The sequence below is a fragment of the Macaca nemestrina genome, chromosome 5 (genome assembly GCF_043159975.1).
Source record: "Macaca nemestrina isolate mMacNem1 chromosome 5, mMacNem.hap1, whole genome shotgun sequence".
NCBI lineage: Eukaryota > Metazoa > Chordata > Mammalia > Primates > Cercopithecidae > Macaca > Macaca nemestrina.
The window spans coordinates 128,543,841-128,565,520 of NC_092129.1; the positions used below are offsets into that span (position 1 = coordinate 128,543,841).

At 35.9% G+C, this 21,680-nt stretch overlaps 1 protein-coding gene across 15 annotated transcripts in view; it reads right to left on the reverse strand.

The window, feature by feature from the left end:
* MLI (muscular LMNA interacting protein) overlaps nt 1-21,680 on the reverse strand; it is a 258,152-nt gene that overhangs the window by 23,996 nt on the left and 212,476 nt on the right. For 13 of the 15 annotated variants that reach the window (XM_071096935.1, XM_011756781.3, XM_011756788.3 and 10 more), the window contains one exon: nt 11,020-11,223. The exons of the other annotated variants lie outside the window; for them this stretch is intronic. In XM_071096935.1, coding sequence (XP_070953036.1) covers nt 11,020-11,223 — 204 coding nt within the window. The remainder of the gene's footprint in view (nt 1-11,019; nt 11,224-21,680) is intronic. 15 annotated transcript variants of the gene reach the window in all.

Sequence of the window (21,680 nt, forward strand, 5' to 3'; positions counted from 1 at the left end):
CTATAATTTAAAATCTCTTTATGAAAAGGGCACTTTAATTTTTTAAAAAAGGAAATCACAAGAAAGTATATGTTGGCAGCTGTGGTATTTTTTCAAAGAGAAAGGACTTTTAATAATTGAAGTAGTATACCAGAAAAAGTTATACACCTTCTGATTCAGTAAGTCTATGAATACTGAATGTGTAAACACTCAGGCCCAATTGTAAACATTACAAGCATGTGGGGACAATTTTGATTAACAGCTAAACCCAGTAATTCATAACTTATTCTAATAAAAAATTCCTAAGCTAATATACTAGATACATTACAGTATATACTATATATATATATTATGATATATATACATATACTCTCTATATACATATTTAATTTAACAGTTGTGTTTCCTTTTACTTACTAGGAGTTATATGAGGAAAAAAATAATTATAATCTAGTACTTATAAACATGCCAATATAGTTTTTCTTTTAAAGATTTTTTATAGGAAAGTTCATTTTCTTGCTGACTCATTAGACAATTTAAAAGGCAAAAAAAGATCACTTGGACACAGGAAGGGGAACATCACATACCAGGGCCTATTGTGGGGAGGGGAGAGGGGGGAGGGATAGCATTAGGAGATATACCTAATATAAATGATGAGTTAATGGGTGAAGCACACCAACATGGCACATGTATACATATGTAACAAACCTGCACTTTGTGCACATGTACCCTAGAACTTAAAGTATAATTTAAAAAAACCAAAAAAATACAAAAAATACAAAAAATAAAATAAAAATAAAAAGGCAAAAAAAGAAACGTCCATTATTATAGTGGAAGCATAGCGTTTTCTATGAGGTAAAAACTTTGAGATCACCCAGTTCTTGAGATTTCTAAATTTTTTAAGTTGTAAGTAGGCTTAGGAATCTGCATTTTTCTTTTTTATTTTATTTTCCTTTTTTTGAGACAGAGTCTCACTCTGTTGCCAGGCTGGAGTGCAGTGGCGCGATCTGGGCTCAGTGCAACCTCCACCTCCTCGGTTCAAGCGATTCTCCTGCCTCAGCCTCCCGAGTAGCTGAGACTACAGGTGCATGCCACCACGCCTGGCTCATTTTTTGTGTGTTTTTGGTAGAGACGGGGTTTCACCATGTTGGCCAGGATGGTCTCAAACTCCAGACCTCATGATCCGCCTGCCTCAGCCTCCCAAAGTGCTGGGATTACAGGCATGAACCACCGTGCCTGGCCAGGAATCTGCATTTTTTCTAAAGCTCTCCAGATAATTCTGAAGCAAACAGCCCAATCTGAGTCCTAGAGTTAGGGTTTTGAAACCGAACTAAATGTCCTACTATTACAGCTGAAGAGACAGAAACCAGCAGGAAGAGAGTGAAAATGTGTGGCACAGTAACATTTACGTAAATGATGTTATATGCACACAAAATAACAATGCAACTTTTGAAAGAAAATGCACAAACAGATAGATACACATGACATAGTTTAGAATTCTTCTCTGGAGGCAGAAAGGAAAGAAGAGTGAGAAATGAGAATTAAAGGAAATACGTACGTGAATAAATCAGAAAGCAATAAAAACAAAAAGCCGTAATAAAAGGAAAAAGCTATTTAAGATGAGAGTAAGGGCCTATGAGTTATATTGATGGATTGTTTCTTCACTTCAGCACCAAAATTCTACTATAATAACTAGATGCTAAAAAATGTATAAAGCTGAATACTTAAGATGGAATGTGACAGTTTTACTTTCATATATCACTTGATCCCAGTAACAATTCTATGACAGAGATTCTATTTTGTTGCTGTTGTTGTTGTTTGTCATTTCACAGTTAAGAAAGCTAAAGCAAGAGTTTGAATTACTTTTTCAAGTATAAGCACACAAGTCATTGATTCTACAAAATAAATTCAGGAATTGATGCCTCATTACAAATAGACTCTGCAGATGAATTTTAACTTGCATTTCACTATAAGTAGAGTGACTTTATGCTTACTGATCAAACAGGACACTTCTGATAAAAAGAGGGGGCACTAAAAATACTGAAATCATATAATTTTAAAAATATTTATTGACTGGAAGGGTTTATTATAGTGGTAGACATAAATATTTCTTTTCAAACACTTTTTTTTAAATTTTGTTTTTATTCTTTTAGACAGAATCTTGCTCTGTCACCCAGACTGGAGTGCAATAGTGCAATCCCACATCACTGCAACCTCTGCCTCCTGGGTTCAAGTGATTCTCCTGCCTCAGCCTCCCTTGTAGCTGTGACTACAGGCATGCACCACCATGCCCAGTATTTATTTATTATATAAAAAATAAACATATATTTTAATTTTTTTTTTGTATTTTTTTGTATTTGTATAGAGACGGAGTTTCACCATGTTGGATGTTGGTCAGGCTGGTCTTGAACTCCTGACCTCAAACAATTGGGCCTTGGCCTCCCAAAGTGCTGAGATTACAGGTATGAGCCACCACACCCAGCCTCAAAACTCTATTTAAAAAATAAAATTCTTCAAAAAATAGAACAAAACATTACATACATATATAATGTTTTTATTTGTGTGTGTGTGTGTGTGTATGTTTAAATGACCCAGACTCATCAGAACACATGATCATCTACATAGAAGTATACATTTTCCTGTCTATATGAGAGATCTTAAAGGTTGTGCCTTGACCTCCAGCAGTGACAACAGCCTGGGGTCTATAAGTGAGAGTGCTCAGGTTACGAGGGGTTCTGGGCCAGAAGAATGGAGAGGTAGGAGATGAACAGCCTGCTCTAGCTATGAAGTGAAAGCTATGGTGGTAGAGATTTTTTAAGAGACTACTCCAGATATAAATACTGAAATATGCAAATGGAAAGGCTAGAGAAATCTAGAGCTAGCCCTTGCATAAAAACATACAATAGGATTTAATAGCAGTGGAAGAAAGGGGAGAATCTACAGTACATGTGAAGAAATCTGTCATACTTATTTATCTCTTTCATGAGACAGAGCAGACTTGAAATAAAATAGTGTATGGTTACAAACAACACACAAAGATCACACATTTTTAGAAAACTAAAAGTGAAATAAAATGGCTCCACTGTCACAAACTTGGCACCAAAATAATTTTTTTTAAACGAAAGAAAAAATATCCTCAAGGATGGCTGTGAATTTTCTCCTGGGGCTCTAAAGCTGTCTCTTTGCCTATAAAGATCCTATTTTTGCTTGTAAAAACTCTCAAGCTCTCACTGTAAATAGAGCCTTCTTGCTTAGGAAATCTCAGCCTTGCTTCTGCCAACAGATCAGAAAAGTCATCCTGATTGTGAAGGCTTAGTCCTCACTCCTCTAGTTTCTATTCATAGACTGGCTATGTGTTTCTCGTTTGTTTGCGGGTGCAAACTGGCAGAGTAGAGACTCAAGGGAGAAAGCAATAAGTGATAACTTCCTATCTACATGGCTTGTAGCTATGCTAAATAAAAGGGAGAAAATGTAGTTGGAATAAGAAAAGAGAACAAAGTGCATAAAACTGAGTAATTAAGTGGGAATATTGAAAGTAGGCCAGAAAAATTGGAATTTTAGGGTGACTTATAAAGAGAGGTATACCTTTGAAATTATGAGAGTAGAAGATAGAAGAAATGAGAAGGGGTGAATGGAGGAAAGAAGAAAAGTCATGGACAGTGATAAGCTTTCTACTTAGATACTTCATGTGTGTGTTAGTTTTCTCACCTCAGGGCCAGGTAAGTAAGCTGAGACACATGTGGCCACATATTTATGGTGCGTAGGAAGAATATTATTTTTCTAAATCAGTTGAATTTTTAAAAATAGAAAATAGACTCAAGTAGGCCTTAATCTAGACATAAACAGGTATGTTGTACATGGTACTTTGCTACCTCCAAAGATAAAAAATAATTTAAATGCATTGTAAAATGGGGGAAAAATGGACAAAATGACTATAGTAGATTAGATACAATTTTAAAATAGTAACCCCCACACACAGATACATCTTTCCTCTGTATCCTTTCTTGTTTCAGCAATATACATAGTCCAAAACATAATATATCAAAAATAAAGAAAATATCCTGAAGACTTTTATTTTGTTTTTGTTTGTTTTTTGTGACAGGGTCTCACTTTGTTGCGCAGTCCAGAATGTGGCGGCACAATCATGGTTCAGTGCAGCCTCAACTTCCTGGGCTCAAACAATCCTCCCACCTTAGCCTCCTGAGTAGCTGGGACCACAGGTGCACGAAACCATGCCCAGCTATTTTTTTTTTTTTTTTTTTTTTGTAGAGACAGAGTCTCCCTATGTTGTCCAGGCTGGTCTCTGGCTCCTGGGCTCAAGCAATCCTCCCACCTTGGCTTCTGAGTGTTGTTATTACAGGCATGAGTCACCACTCCCAGCCCCTTAAGTTTTAACAGCCAAAGTTTTGATCTGCAGGAGACTGGACTTCAAAATTAGACCATAAACATAAAATTTCGTGAATATATATATATACATGTTTATACACATACATATAACATAAGTCATTGAGCCACATATATCCTCTCAGTCCTTAACATTTAAGCAGCAACCATCCTCTGAACTTCAAACTACCTGCTTCTACTTTTCTTTGCCTCAGGGCTCTTTCTGGGATTGATGCTGCCCCAACCCCTCTCCTCAATTAATGACTGCCAGAATTTCCCTCCTCCTCCCCTCAGAGAGCAGGGCTCTGAGCTGTGTGTCCCTACAGTAGCTCCCAGAGTTCCCCAGTGATATAAAGCTCCAGTTCCCCACAGTGGTCACCTGCTTGCTCACACAACCTTTATTAGATGCCTCTCCTCCTTGTCTCAGTCCCCACTCCCCTAACAGGTATTTCCTGGAACCCCCTCCCAAAATAACTACTCGTAAGTGACAGTCTTCTCAGAGAAAACCAAACAAAGGTGCAATCACCCTCATTATTGATTATTCACAGGAGTTATGTCCTTAAAGCCTCCATGAGCATGGAATTCGTGAATACTAAACCATTTCTCCTGGGGAAAACCTGGATTAGGTTATTGCAAGTCTCTAGTTACATTTTCATCAACCAATCAATAAATAAGCTGTTTTATGGGTGTTGCTGTTTAAAGACACATATTTAATATATTATTAATTCATTAACACCAAACTCATGGCCAACAGCACTATAACTCAAGCCTAAGAGTAGCTTACCTAACATACTTATTTTCTCTTTAAGACACATCACAACCTTCTTGAGTGTAGGAACATTAGAAAGCCCTTCAACACTGTGCTTAGGGGCCATTTTAAACAGAAAAATTACCAACCAAACATACAGAGATGCAAACAAAAACATGATACCAGAGATAACGCAAAAAGGACAATTTTTTTTTTTTTTTTTTTTTTTTTTTTGAGACGGAGTTTCACTCTTATTGCCCAGGCTGGAGTGTAATGGCGTGATCTCGGCTCACTGCAACCTCCGCCTCCCGGGTTCAAGCAATTCTCCTGCCTCAGCCTCCTGAGTAGCTGGGATTACAGGTGTGCGCCACCACACCCGGCTAATTTTTTGTATTTTTAGTAGAGACGTGTTCTCACCATGTTGGTCAGGCTGGTCTCCAACTCCTGGCTTCAGGTGATCCATCCGCCTTGGCCTCCCAAAGTGCTGGGATTACAGGCGTGAGACACTGCACCCGGCTTTTAAAAAGGACGATTGTTTACGGCATGACAACAAAAAAGCAGAGCATTGCCTTGTTCAACTTGAGTTGGGAGCATAGAAGATTCTAATTTCTCCCTGTTCTGTGAATTTCCACAAATGACTAGAAGAGCAAACACAATGAGTGCTGATTTGGGGTTACAAATAAATTTTAGTGAGTAGATGAACTCACAAATGTGGACTGTTTTGGAGTTCCCTATGGCAAAGAGGACACGAACAGGAGAACAGAGAAAGATATGTAGGGCATCCAAGAGAATGGTTCTGAGATAGCTTCACAAAGTTCACCTTGCTCCCAGCAAGCAGGTAATAATGTTCTCCCATGTAAGCTGTAGGGGCAGAGAAGTAGCTGACCTACAGTTGTTAAGGACATACCTTGCTAGTGAAGTAAAAAGGATGTAACCATGTATTATACGACTCGCAGTTGTATAACAGAAAGGAATGAGAACACCTCAGGAGAAGGTCAGATGCCCCCTGCCTCCACAACCCCACCCTACCTATGCTCCCAACACACTCCATCAGATCTGTGGAAACCGGATATAGCCTTCAATAAAAGAAATATCCTCAACTGAGTGACGTTATTCTAAATGAACTGGTAAATCCATAAGTTGATTCAGATTTAGTCTTTACTTGACATAGAAATAATCATAATAATTCAAGCATCTGGGGCTCCTGATGAAAAAGTTAGGTAATTGTACAAATTGTTCATCACTAATAGATATTTACTACCTTGCCTATAAGGTGGGAAATAGCATATTATGTCACACTCTAGATAGACACCAAGACAAACACAACAAATAAATACAAGATGACCTATAACATGCAGGAGATGCCTTGGCACAGGAAAAGAGTATAGAAATTGAAGGGAGAAAACAAATCACTTTGAGTACTGATGCACGGAGAAATGTCACAGAAGAGGAGGGATAATTTAACGCGAACTTAAAGTACAAGAATGGTTTGTATAAGAAAGGAGAACGTAGAAGAGTATTTTATATGGGAAAATGCATGAACAAGTAGAACAGTAAGGAATTTCCAAGGCATGCCTAGAGGAAAATAAGAATATCAGTTAAGGAAAGTAAAATAATAATAATAAAGACTAGCGTGAAAAAAATATAAGAATGCATTCAACCTGGTGAATGACTCAATATAAGGACAAAACAGAAAAAGCAAAAAGCATAACAGATGAATCAAGTTTTGAGTTTGGGAACTGAGAATTGTGGTTTTAATAACAGAAGTAGAAGAGCCAGTGCAAAACTAGTTTGAGACAAAATGAATGATGAGTTTGAGATGACAACATGACATCCTAGGGGAAATGATAAGCAAGCAGCTAAAGATATGAAACTGAATCTCAGTGGAGAAGCAGAACGGGAAGTGTGGATTTGAGACTTATCAGTACTAAGATAATCACTAAGACCTGTGAATGGGTAAATAGCTGAAGTGAGGCAATTAGAAAGAAGAGGTAGAGGAGCAAGAAGTGTCCACAAAGAAAGCAAAGAAGGAGCAGTCAGAAAGTTAGAATGTGCGTATTAACCCAAGAGCAGAGTAAGGAGAGAAATGCAAGAGGAAATGATCAACTGTGTCAGGAAATTCAGCTGAATTTGCTGACAACCAGTTTACCCTTGACAGCAATTTGAGTAGACTGGTAGAGGTGAAAGTCAGAATACTTTCAAGAATGGGCTAAAGAATGAGTTTATAGAAAGGGGATGGAGATAGTGGCTATTGACCACTTTGAGAGAAAGAACATTTTGAAACTGATAGATTTGCAGCATCATCAAGGAAAAGGATGAAGTCCTCCTTTTGTATTGTTTTATTTTGTTTTTTAGGCTTCTGGATACAAAGGGGGAGGAATCCAATGGAGAAGAATGGATGATTTTGGAAAGCAGTAAGAATGACAATCCCAGAAAGCTTAGTGATAATAAGACCTAATTTTTATATGTTTTTCATTATCTTCAGGCACTTTTACACATATTTGTCAATTTTCTTTTCATAATACTCTAATAAGGTAGATACTATTATTATTCCTATTTTTAAAATGAGTAAACGGAGGCATTCAGAAGTTAAATGACTTGCCCAATATCACCATGTAAAAAGCGTTGGGGCAAGAAATAAACTCAGACAAAGGAACTAGAGGCATCATTTTCTTATGTGCTGGGCTATCTCACTTTCAAGGATAAAAGAATTTTTGCAATCTATCCTTCTGTCAAGGGCTGATATCCAGAATCTACGACGAACTTAAACAAATTTACAAGAGAAAAAACAAACAACCCCATCAAAAAGTGAACAAAGGATATGAACAGACACTTCTCGAAAGAAGACATTTATGAAGCCCACAAACATATGAAAAAAAGTTCATCATCACTGGTCATTAGAGAAATGCAAAACAAAACCACAATAAGATACCATCTCATGCTAGTTAGAATGGTGATCATTAAAAAGTCAGGAAACAACAGAGGCTGGAGAAGATGTGGAGAAAGAAGAACTCTTTTACACTGTTGGTGGGAGTGTAAATTAGTTCAACCATTGTGGAAGACAGTGAGTCTATTCCTCAAGAATCTAGAACCAGAAATACCATTTGATCCAGCAATCCCATTACTCAGTATACACCCAAATAATTATAAATCATTCTACTATAAAGACACATGCACACGTATGTTTATTGCAGCACTATTCACAATAGCAAAGGCCCAGAACCAACCCAAATGCCCATCAATGATAGACTGGATAAAGAAAATGTGGCACATATATACCATGGAATACTACACAGCCATAAAAAGGGATGAGTTCATGTCTTTTGCAGGGACATGGATGAAGACAGAAACCATCATTCTCAGCAAACTAACACAGAAACAGAAAACCAAACACTGCATGTTCTCACTCATAAGTGGGAGCTGAACAATGAGAACACATGGACACAGAAAGGGGATCATCACATACTGGGGCCTGTTGGAGGGGTGGGGGGCTCAGAGAGGGATAGCATTAGGAGGAATATGTATAGCATTAGGAGAAATAATGTAGATGATGGGTTGATGGGTGCAGCAAACCACCGTGGCACATGTATACCTATGTAACAAACCTGCATGTTCTGTACATATATCTAGAACTTAAAGTATAATTAAAAGCAAAAAAAAGAAAAGAAAAGAAAGTAAAAGGAATGACCCCCTTCATGAGGCTGCAAGGAAGTGAAGAAGGCAGTTGTACTGTTTTATTCCAGGATGAAAAGAAAGTACCTGAGCATCCTTATACGATATGATGTACCCAGTTATAAAGTTCCATCTTGAAAGTAAAAAAGTAAGGGATGGATTAGGATGAAGATTTAGGACATGAGGAGTTTGATGAAAATTTAGAAGAGAAGAGCGCACACTGCAGACTCAGCAGCAGAAGAATAAAACCTGTTGAACACCTATTGTAGCCCAGTTAAAGAGGGACTCTAAAGATTTGTAAGACAACTTCAGCATGGTTGTCCAGAGGGAAGGATGGGAAGATTTGAGTTTGGAGATAACCCAGTAGGCAAAGCTGTAAGGTCAGACTTGGGAATGATGTTAGGGTATTAGATAAAAGTTAATTAAATAAGAGATTATGTCTTACAATTAAAGGCATTGAGTTATTTCAATTAAAAAGAAAAAATCCTGATAAATTAGTATGCTATTGACCCAGTATCTAACAAACAATGTTCGTAAATGTAGACATCAAATTGGTAATTCTTTAATAAGACAATACAGATTCAAGACTAAGGAACTGAACATTCCATTAAAAATGTTGTATTGCTATCTTATTATTATTACTGTTATTATTTTGGTTCTGAATGGTTCTTTATTCAGTATCAATAAACCTCACACTCAAAAAGACAAGATCTATTATGAAGATTATGTGGACTGAAAATAGTTGTCCAATTTCACACAGCTTTTGTTCTTCTCAGCCTAACTAAACAAAGGCTGAAATATGGATAAAATAGAGTCTATCCTTGCTGAACAGTTCCAGAAAACACTCTCAAAATATCAAAAGAATGAGCTATATCATGTAATTGATATCTGTAAATTAAATCATAACCTTATCATAGATGACAATTTATAAGAAAATGGTAATATTATTATCAGAATTATTAACTCAAATAACTAAATGGATTTCATGGCTGTTGGTAAATATTAAATCAGAAAGAATTTCAAATAATATGAAATAATTTTTAAAATATTATACTTTCTCTCATATACTTATTTTCTAGTCCAAGAGTGGGACACAAACAAAGGTCAGATAAATGTCATATTGAATGTTGCCCAAAAACATTTATTGGCAAAAAATTGATATTATAAAATTCGTTTAATCAAAATTGATCATGCAGTTGTCACAGAAGCTATTAAATATAAAAATCTATTTTTTCCTTATGTAATAGTATTATAGTGTTTGCTTTTAGATACTGTTTGCATTTAGACAGAGTTTACTGACATTTTTTTCTTTAAAAATGCCTCAGGCTCCAAGGAGTATTATCCAACTACATTCTGGAAGATGATCTTGATTGATTTCTAAGTTTAGAGATGTATTTAATTGGAGATAGATATCTTGTAGAATAAATGCTTTTAAACAGGGTTTTGAATTTCACAAAAAGATTTAATTAAAGTTTAACCAGTCAATTATTTTAGGAAATTTTCAGGGTCTGAGCATCTGTACTAGCCAGGATGCCCTCAACGGAAGAGCAAAGGGCACTTATATGTAAGCCCCATATAGTTTAACTGCTTGTTCCTAGAAAACATTTATGATTGAATTCAAAAGTCAACTATAAATATTTTTTACTTGTTTTGTATCATACACACTCAGACAGACACACACACACACACACACATATTTCAGGTATGAAACACTTCATTATTTTTTACATATCCTATTACTATACACAGTGAAGCAGATAGGTACATTTTACAGTAAAATGTGAATATTATTTTGCAGATACTCACAGTAATTCTAAGTCATTTTTTGCCCATTGACTCTAATTATAAGTGCCTCCTCAACAAGGCACTGTAATTTAAGGAAGGTTTTTAGGAACACTGAACTAAGACTAGAATATAAATTAATAATGGCATTTTGTGGGTTTTGAAAAATGTCTTGGAATTTCCACCATGGAGTTAGAACATGGAACAATGAAAAATACAAATCAGTGAATGACTTTGGAAAAATATATAAATGGTTATTATTTCCCAAATTCAATTATTATCTGCTTATAAGGTAATATGCTTTCACACAAATATTTAATATTCTTTATACATTTAGATATTCAATATTTAAATATTTCTAACACATAAGTTTCCTCCACATTTAAGTTTTAAAAGTCAAGTGTAATGAAGGTTCACAGCACAGAATAATCCTCATTTTGGGGAGGAGTTCTCACCTTGTTGCATGCATTGTGACTGAGGAGGGTGTGAGAATTATCCTGTTCATCACTCAAGGAGAAGGACAGATGACTGAAGGGTCCTGGGGCAAGACAGTCAGCCTGTGAGAGGGTCTGTGGATGCAGCAGTGACTTAGCAGGAGGATAGAGTTTAGTCTGATATAAAGGATGGAGCGAGACAGGCTTGGGAGGGACTGTTACATCCTAGGGGGAAGAAGAAAGGCATAAGAGGATGTTAGTGTAAAAAAGTCAAGCATGTTTGGAATCAGGTCTATGATAGACATAGATCAGAATCTCTTACCAGTAAGAAGAAAACCTCTCCTCATGAGGAGGTGTCCCTCATGAGACACCTGCTTTCAGTGTATATTGTGTGTCTCTTTCAAAAATTCCTTTCATTCCCCACCTCCAGCCTCTTCAGCAGAACAAAACAAGTGCCTGCAGAATGTCTCCTGAAGCGTACCAGGTTTATTTTTGAAAGTATTAAGGGGAGATATGTGTAAGGAAGAAGAGAATCCATCCAAAGGAAATCCATCCAAAGGAACATCGTCATGGAAGAGGTAGGTAGTCATGGAAATTAATTTAAAGATGCTTGTGATTTTTGTCTGGAAGAAATCAGGGAGTCACAGGGAGGGCATTGTGCAGAATATTAACACGTGAGGGCAGGGGCAGAAGTACAAGGTTTAGTTCATGACATAGTAAGTTTCGGAGTTGAGTTTGTCATGGATAAGGAATCAGGGAGAGGTGGGTCTGGAAAGAATGAATGAGGTCTTTGATTCTAGGCAATGTGTTGTTTTGGAGAGAAATTCGTGGTGCAACAAAGAGAGGAGTGCAACTACAAAGAAAGGAGGTTATGAGGCCTAAACTAGAGTGACTCTTTAACATGGAAACAGGATGAATGCCTTTGAGGAAGTAGGAACTACTACATGAGGCCATAAATTATGTGAATGGAGCAAGGAAATCAAAAGAGTACGAAGTCTTGAGGCTACAAAGAAAAGTTGCAGAAAGGGCCTACATACAGGTATGTGTCTTCTACAAATCAAGCAAAACTAATCTATATCTTATTTTACCCACTCAGCACAGGCATACATTTATTATTTTTAAAAGATAGCATCTAGCAAAGACATGGAATCAATCCAAATGCCTACTGATGATAGACTAGATAAAGAAAATGTGGTACATATACACCATGGAATACTCTGTGACCATAAAAAGGAACAAGATCATGTTCTTTGCAGAGACATGGATGGAGCTGGAAGCCATTATCCTCAGTAAACTAATGCAGGATCAGTAAAACAAAACACCACATGCTCTCCCTTAGATGTGGGAGCTGAAAAATAAGAACACATGGATACATGGTGAGGGAACAACACTTGCGGGGGCTTGTCCAGGGTTGTGGGAGGAGAAAGAGCATCAGGAATAATAGCTAATGGATGCTGGACATAAGACCTAGGTGATGTGTTGACCCATGCAGCCAACCACTATGGCACACATTTACCTATGTAACAAACCTAGACATCCTGCACACGTACCCTGGAACTTCAAAGTTGAAGAAAAAATAGAAACTTAAATTTAAAATTTAAAAAGATAACATCCTCTTTACAATATTCTGTGTCTTGTTTGATTTTTTTTATTTGACAATTTTGGAATTGTTCTGTATCAGTACACAACAGCTATTTATTTTCTACCAAGACACATTACTGAATTATAGTACTGATTGTAATTGTCGTTCACTTGATTCTCTTAGCAGTTTTGGGTCTATCATGAAAAAAAATCAGTTCACCTAACACAGTGATAAATTTGTCTCCTCTTTGCCAATTATAGTTTTCATTTCTTCCATTTGTCTAATTTCATTGGTTAATGCCTCTAACATTGAATGAAAATGAAATGAAAGCCATGTCAGTGGGTAGCTTTAATGGAACATATGCAGTAATTGTCCATTAAAGATGATTCTGACTTATAATTTTGTTTTATTTCTAAATCAGACATTTCATTGTTTTACCAAGTAATTAAATAAATTATTAATTAGCGTAAAAGTGATTAATATGACAACCGAGTAGCAAACACAAGACTAACTGTGTGAGAAAAGAACAGTGTTATTATTGATAGTTGCAGATGCTTAGGAAAAGTGGTTTGAACAGTCTCTGGTTTATATTCAGGTTTCAGTTTTTTTCTTGGAGGTTGTAAAAATCAATTCTCAGGTTGTCGGGGGCAAGCCCATGGTCATCCATGGAAAGCAACGGGTTCACCAAATGCAGTTATCTGGCAGAATCAAGTTCTATCCAATCAAGAGGAAAATGTTAGCAGAGAGTGTGCTACTCTGTGTTTTGTGCTTCAAAGTTTACCTTTGCCAATCCCCAGCTCTTAGGAGTAGGTCAAACATGAATGTTTCTGTAGGATCCGGTGTTGTCCTCATTCTATCCAGGCAGCTGGGCAGCGAGGGAGAGCAGAGTCTTACCAGCACTGGGACAGGCAAAAGAGAGCTAAGAACCTTGGCCAAGCTCACTTGAGTACTGTCAGTTGGAATACAACACAAAGGTGAAAGGATTCTTGGTGGTGACAACTTCAATACGTATGTTTCAATTTGTGCTAATTGCCTTCTATGTTTGTATACATTATTATCCCGTGATTCTCTTTAGCATAATCCTGGGTATTTAATTTGTCTCTCTCCCATGTTCGATCTCCTCTTTCTTTTTTCTTTTCTTTTCTTTCTTTTTGAGATGGAGTCTCGCTCTGTCGCCCAGGCTGGAGTGCAGTGGCGCGATCTTGGCTCACTGCAAGCTCTGCCTCCCAGGTTCACGCCATTCTCCTGCCTCAGCCTCCCGAGTAGCTGGGACTACAGGCGACCGCCACCACGCCCGGCTAATTTTTTGTATTTTTAGTAGAGAAGGGGGTTCACCGTGTTAGTCAGGATGGTCTCTATCTCCTGACTTCGTGATCCGCCTGCCTCTGCCTCCCAAAGTGCTGGGATTACAGGCCTGAGCCACCGTGCCTGGCCTCGATCTCCTGTTTCTAATAGCCTATGTCTTACTTTTTTTAAATTTTGTCTCATATTTGCTGGCCCCTAAAGGAGCTTCCTGGGAAAATGGAGTATTGGAAGCCAATTTCCAATAACTTGCATGTTGAAAACTGACTTTCTTCTACTCTTTCATTTGGTTGTTTGAATATGAAATTCCAGGTTGGAAAATAATTTCTTTCAGAATTTTGAAAGCATTATTATACTGGATTACTGTATTGTCCAGCGTGGTTTCGAAGCCCAGCCATTTTGATTTCCGATTATTTGTAAATGACACTTTTTGTTGTCCTCTCCCTCTGTAAGCACACAGGATTTCTTTTTGTCCTCAATAATCTGAAAATTCCCCAGTATGCGCTTTGCCACGGGTATATTTTCATCTACTTTTGTAGGAACTTGATGCCCTTTTTCTGTAACATTTTGGAAAATTTTCATGAATTATTTTATCATTTCCTTCTCCTTTTCTTCTCTCTTCTCTTTCTGGATGTTGGACTTTTTAAGATAGTCCAATTCTCATCTCTTTTTCTTTTGCTCATCAGCTTGAGAGGTTTAGTTAATTTGTCCTCTGTATTAGTTTGTTCTCATACTGCTATAAAGAACTATCTGATACTCAGTAATTTATAAAGGAAAGAGGTTTAATTGACTACAGTTCCACAGGCTGTACAAGAAACATGGGTGGGAGGTCTCAGGAAACTTATAATTATGGCCCAAGAGGAAGCAAGCACATCTTACTATGGCGGAGCAGAAGAGAGAGTGAAGGGGAAGTGCTGCACATATTAAACAACGTGATCTCATGAGAACTGTTTCACTGTCATGACAACAGCAAGGGGGAAATCTGCCCCCATGAGCCAATCACCTCCCACCAAGTCCCTCCCCCAACACGAGAGATTACAATTCAACAAGAGATTTGGGTGGGCACACAGGGCCAAACCGTATCATCCTCCAACTAAGGTGACCCAGGATAGAGAGGTTTCCCAGGAGTGGGACTTTTAGTGCTAAGACAAACTGTGGTGGGTTAGTCACCCCACCTCCAACTTTTATACTGCATTCTTTGTTTCCGCAATGTTGTGCTTAATTTCCAAGAGGTCCTTTTATTTTCCAAGTATTCTTCTTTTTTCTTTTTTTTTAGTATTGTGTTTTGATTTTATAGAGGCACTATCTTATCTATCTGTAAAAATATTGATGTTCTTGAGTTTTTTCCTCTCTAAATAGTGTTTCCTGTGTTTTTTGTTTGTTTATTTCTTGTTTGGTCATTTTTTGGGGTTTGGTTTTCTGTTCTTATTTCATATTGGAAGTCTTCCTCAGGTATCTGGATATCTTTAATTATCTGCTCATATTTTAGAGTCAGGAATTAAGAGCACTTTGGAAATTCTGAGCACATGGATCAGGCTATGAGTTTCACTGTACATTGTAACCCAATCTCAATAACTTGAGAGCTTTCCTCTTTGTATTGGTCAGATTCCTCAAAAAAGACATTTTCAATCTCCTGGCTAGAAGGCAAAGGCCTGGCTACAAGTGTTCTGATATGTGAATGGAAGAGATAGTGCATGTCAGCATTAATCCCTCATAGCATCACTTAGTCTCCTGCTTTCAGAAGAGCTCCACTGCTCTCCACTATGCCTGGAGGCCCCAAGCCAGAAATCCTGTTTTCCTCTCTCCAGCCATGTGAATTATTCTCTTAAAATGGGAGTTAATCAGTCATGAAGAAACATGAATTTGGGGATAGCTACTTCTTAAATAGCTTTTACCTTATCTTCCTTTTTTCAGCTACCATTTCTTTACTTTCCCTTCAGAGGTATCAAGCACCTCCAAATCCTAAGCCTTTTGAGAACTCTAAGATAGAAATGGAATCAGTACTTGGCTTTCTCCCTGGCCAGCCTAGGATTTCAATTTCTTGGGTTGCTAAGTCAGTTTTTCCTCATCAGGATATTTTTCTGCCTCTAAAATTCTATTGCTGTGTCTCCTCTTCTTACTTCCTATACTTGTAGATTATATCTTTACAATACATCTTTACCATAATTTTAAGGAAATATTGGAAGGAGCATATTTAGAGGCATTGTTCAATCCACCATCCCTTACTGAAAGTCCTTAAGAGTTCTGTTTTGTTCATTTAATAAAGATGGCACTTAAAGTCTGAGGAGACAACTACGTTATTTTCCACTTGCATTAAATCCTACTTGGTAAGCACACAGCATTCTTTAATGTTCCACTGAGTTCTGTTTCCTACTAAATTGAGATATCTGCATTGATATTTATAACTGAGTTTGGGCTGAAGTTTCCTTTTCATGCAACTTCTGTTGGGTTTCATAACAATGTTGCACTTGCTACATAAAATGATATAGAAGATATCCTTGCATTACTATAGTCTACAACTCTCTGCTATTAGAGTTGTAGTCATGGACTGCATAATGACATTTCAGCCAACAACAAACTGCATATATAATGGTGGTCCCATGAGATTATACCACATCTGAACATATATTCTTTTCTATGTTCAGATATGCTTAGATACACAGATACTTACCATTGTGTGACAGTTGCCTATGATATTCAGTACAGTACTGTGCTGTACAGGTTTGTAGCCTAGGAGCAATAGGCTATACTATACCCTATAGCCTAGGTGTGTAATAGGCTATACCATCTAGGGTTGTGTAAGGCAAAATCTATGATGTTTGCACAAAAAAGAATTCCCCTAACTAGTACAGCCACTGTGGAAAACAGCGTAGAGATTCCTTAAAGAACTAAAAGTAGAACTACCATTTGATCCAGCAATCTCACTACTGGGTATCTACCCAGAGGAAAAAGTCATTATTCAAAAAACATACTTGCGCACACATGTTTATAGCAGCACAATTCACAATTGCAAAATCGTAGAACCAACCCAAATGCCCATCAATCAATGACTGGATAAAGAAACTGTGGTATATATACACTGTAAACAATGGAATACTACTCAGTCATAAAAAGGAGTGAATTAACAGTATTTGCAGTGACCTGGATGAGATTGGAGACTATTATTCTAAGTGAAGTAACTCAGGAATGGAAAACCAAACATCGTATGTTCTCACTGATATGTGGGACCTAAGCTATGAGGACGCAAAGGCATAAGAATGATACAATGGACTTTGGGGACTTGGGGGGAAGAGTGTAAGGGGGTCAAGGGATAAAAGACGACATATATGGTGCAGTATATACTGCTCGGGTGATGGGAGCACCAGGGTCTCACAAATCACCACTAAAGAACTTACTCATGTAACCAAATACCACCCACACCCCAATAACTTATGAAAAAATAATAATAATAAAAGAATTCCCCTAAGGATGGATTTCTCAGAATGTATTTCCATCGTTAAGCAACACATAACTGAATTTGTTCCTTAAAAGATTTTTAGAATTTCCCTGGGAATCTATTTGTGACCTGCAACTTTTTGAGGGTAACCTCATTTTTTTTTTTTTCAGTTTTTCTTTTGGTAATTGGTTTACTGGAATTTTATTTTTATATTTTTCCAGGTATTTTTGCTATAAAGTATTTATTTCCTGTGGATTTCCTAATTCACTTGCATAAGTGTGAGAGAAGCAGTGTCATATTTTGTGTCCTCTATATTCTTAGTTATTTTCATGTCTATTTCTCATTTTCTATTTTATATTTTCTCCCTTTTTATTGATCTGTTTAGCTAACAGTTTGCTATTTTACACTTTTTTCAATGAATACATTTTATTATATTTATGAGTTCTACAACTGTTCTGCTTTCTAGCTATTTATCTTTTTCTAATCCTATAAACTCCTTTTCATTTACTTTCTTTTGCAAAGAATAATGATTTTCTCCTTAAATAATGTTTCCTCTAAATATTTGTTTTATTTTTGTTTTTAAATTTTCCAAATTGAATGCTTACTTGGTTGGCCTTTATTAATCTTCTTATTTATTTAGCATTTTTACATTATAAAATTTCCTTTCAAGGACTATTTTAACTATATCTTATAAGTTATAATAGACAATAATTTGAAAAACAATGATTGAATTAGCTTACTTTTCCAGATAGAAATTTTATTTTCTATTTTTTCAAGTTAGATCTTCTTTTTATTATTTTAAAAGGCTTAGTTTTAATATAATTACAAAGTAATATAAGCTTATTATAGAAAGATCAGAAGACATATGCAAGCCAAAAAGACAATATTAAAAATACTCTCAATCTGTGAATCCAAAGAAATTTTTCAAAGACCCTTTTTTGAGGTGATCACATTTTGTGACTTCAAAGTATATTACAAAACCACAGTAATCAAAACAGTATGGCACTGTCATAGAAGCAGACTATAGACCAATAGAACAAAAATAAATCTACCCATTATGGTTGGACAACTAATCTTTGACAAGGTGAAAGGATAGTCTCCTTAATAAATGGTGTGATGAAAACTGTATGTCCTCATGCAGAAGAATGAAAATGGATCCTTATTTCACACAATATACAAAAATCAACTCAAAATGGATTAAACACATAAACATAAGACCCAAAACTGTATAACTACTAGAAGCAAACAAGAAAAAAAGCTTCTGCTTGAGATAGTTGTGGGTAATGTTTTTGCTTGTTTGTCCATTTTTTGATTTGACAGCAAAAGCACAGACACCAAAAGCAAAAATAGATAAGTGAGATTGCAACAAACTTAAAAAACAATCTCTGTACAGCAAAGGGAACATTCAACAGTGTGAAAAGGCAACCTACAGAATATAGGAAGAAAATATTTGCAAACTATATATAAGACACTAACATGCAAAATATATATATTAAAAAATAACCTCATACAACTCAATACCAAAAAAGCACAAATAACTCAATTAAAAAATGGGCAAGGAACCCGAATAGATACTTTTCAAAAGAAGATATGGCAATGAGCATATGAAAAGACCAACAGGTATAGGAAAGGGCGCTCAACACCACTAATCATCAGGGAAATGCAAATCAAAACCACAATGAGATATCATACCACAGCTGTTGGAATGAGTATTAGCAATAGGAATGAGTGTTGGCCAGAATGTGGAAAAAAGAGAACACTTGTACACTGTTGGTGGGAATGTTAATTGGTAAGTCAGTAAGGAAAACAGTATGAAGGTTCCCCCCAAAATTTAAAATATGGCTACCATAAAAATCCAGCAATCCCACGTCTGGGTATATCACCAAAGGAAATTAAATCAGTGTCTCGAGTTATCTGTACTTTCATATACACTGCAGAACTATACCCAAGAAATGGGAATAACCTAGATGTGTATTGATAGGTAAGTGGATAAAGGAAATGTGGTATAATACATAAATACATATAATGGAATATTAATCAGCCTTAAACAACAAGGAAATCATGCCATTAGTGACAATATCAATTAACCTGGAAGACATTATGCTAAGTGAAGTAAACCAGACATGGAAAGACAAATAGTGCATTACCTAACTTATGTGTGAAATCCAAAATAGTCAAACTCATAGAAGGCAGAGAGTAGAATAGTGATTACCAGGGGCAGAGGGGAGGGGAAAATGGGTCAGCGTTAGTTAAAAGGTACAAAGTTTCAGCTACCAAAGATGAATAACTTCTGGTGATCTAATGAATGGCAATATTAATATAACTAACAATAGTGTACTGTATATTTGATTGCTAAGAGGGCGGATGCTAAATATTCTTACCACAACAATAATAGTATAACAATGGTAATTGCATGAGGTGATAAATATACTACCTTGATTGTGGTGATCACTTCACAATATATACATGTATCAAAACATCAAGTTTTTATCTAAAATATATACAATTTTTAGTTGTCAATTACACCTCAATAAAGCTAGAGAAAAAAGAAGCAAAACACAGAAATTTTATTCTGAATTTCTTCTTTCATCAACGTTTCATGAAAAAGCAAAATTTTCCACTTACAAATGTCAGAAACTTTTTATGTTTTCTAACTTTGTTATTAATTTATAAATTTTTTGTGATCAGATAAATTTGTGTATATTATTTCCATCTTGGCAATTAATAGGCTTTCTTTTTTAGCTTAATGTATAGTCAGTTTTCGTGAGAGTTCCACAGATATTAAAAAGAGTAACATTTTGTTTTGTTTGCAGGATAGAGTCTGAATATATGTAAATTAGATTTACTCAGGATGATCTAGTTTTACCTATTTTTTATTTAAACTATGATAACCTGAAAAATTGTTAACAAAATATTTTACCAGTAATATATTTTCACTTTTTTCACATCTTATCTCCACTTTTGCCTTATGAAGGTTTATGTTATATTTTGACTTTTTCATATTCTAATGACTGTATTTTCCTTGTAAATGTCATCTTTTAGCATTATAAGGGGGTCTTTCCTGTCTTGCTTAAGGAACTTTTAGCCTGAGTTAATTCAACCTACCCATTTTGCAGATTGTGCTCTCTCCTTTTTTTTTTTTTTTTTTAAATATGTGGTAGGTACCTGGGATACTCTGTCATTTTTCAACTGTTCACTACACTTTGTTTTAAAAGTCTCAAGTTAAATATTAATATTGTTTGTTATTCAATTTGGAGGGTTTTTTTTTTCTTTTGTATTTTATTTATTTCCATAGCAAATGAATTTCCTGGATGAGACGTTTTCCTAGCAGGTTCATACAGGGAAGGGACCATTACCTGGGATTATCTTTGTACCCAGGATTTGGGGTGTAAGTTGGTTTAGCCTTTACTTCTAAAATAATGAAGACTATCATCAGCTATACAGTACTTTCCATGGCAATTTGTCTGTGCCTAGGCTTCCACAGAAAGATAGAACATTAAACCAGGAACCTCACTTGTATTTTTCAAAAATGAATATTCCTAATGCATCTTGAAGTTTGTTACTTTTTAAAATAATTTGAGGTAACTTGAGAATCTCTGAATGATCCCAAAGATTTTCATAGTCCTTCTCATAAAGAGAGTTTTATTATTGTAAAGAGTCCTCTACATGTGTGTGTGTTTGTGTGTGTATATCTCCTTTGTCATTACAGGTTACCTATAAATGTTGATATAACTGCAACCTCATAGTACAATCATTAATGTAGCCCATTGCTATTATACCTCCAGAATTTTCTCATAAAACAGTGCTTTTACTAAAGAAGTCACTTACTTTAGAGAACAAATTTTTTATTATTTATTTTTCCCTTAAGAATCCAAAATGTCACTTTCTGTATATTTCATATATTTCAAATGACACTTTCTGTATATTTCATATTTAGAAAACAAATGTTATAAATGAGACTATTTTAAAATCTATACTTTGATCCAACTCCATAATAAAACACCCGCATTGGGAGTAATTGGCTCATTACTCACTTTTTTCAAATCTTCAAAGGTGTTTTCTATGCATTTTCTAATGGCATTTAATTACAAAATTATAAATTTCAGTTCATCATTCTATTGTTATTATTCTGGAATAAATACTCCAGCAGGAAGAACACATGTATCCCCAGCTGAACTGGGTTTTCCATTTCTTCCCTATTTAGATTCTTCAAAAGAGAATTTTATCATTTACTTCAGTAAAACTTTACACATCATAATATTGAGTACCTTGTGTCTTTAAACAGTACTGAAAATTGCACAGCTGCATGGCCTTGGATGCCGGTTTTGTTAATGTCTTATCAAGTATGATGCCATAATGCAA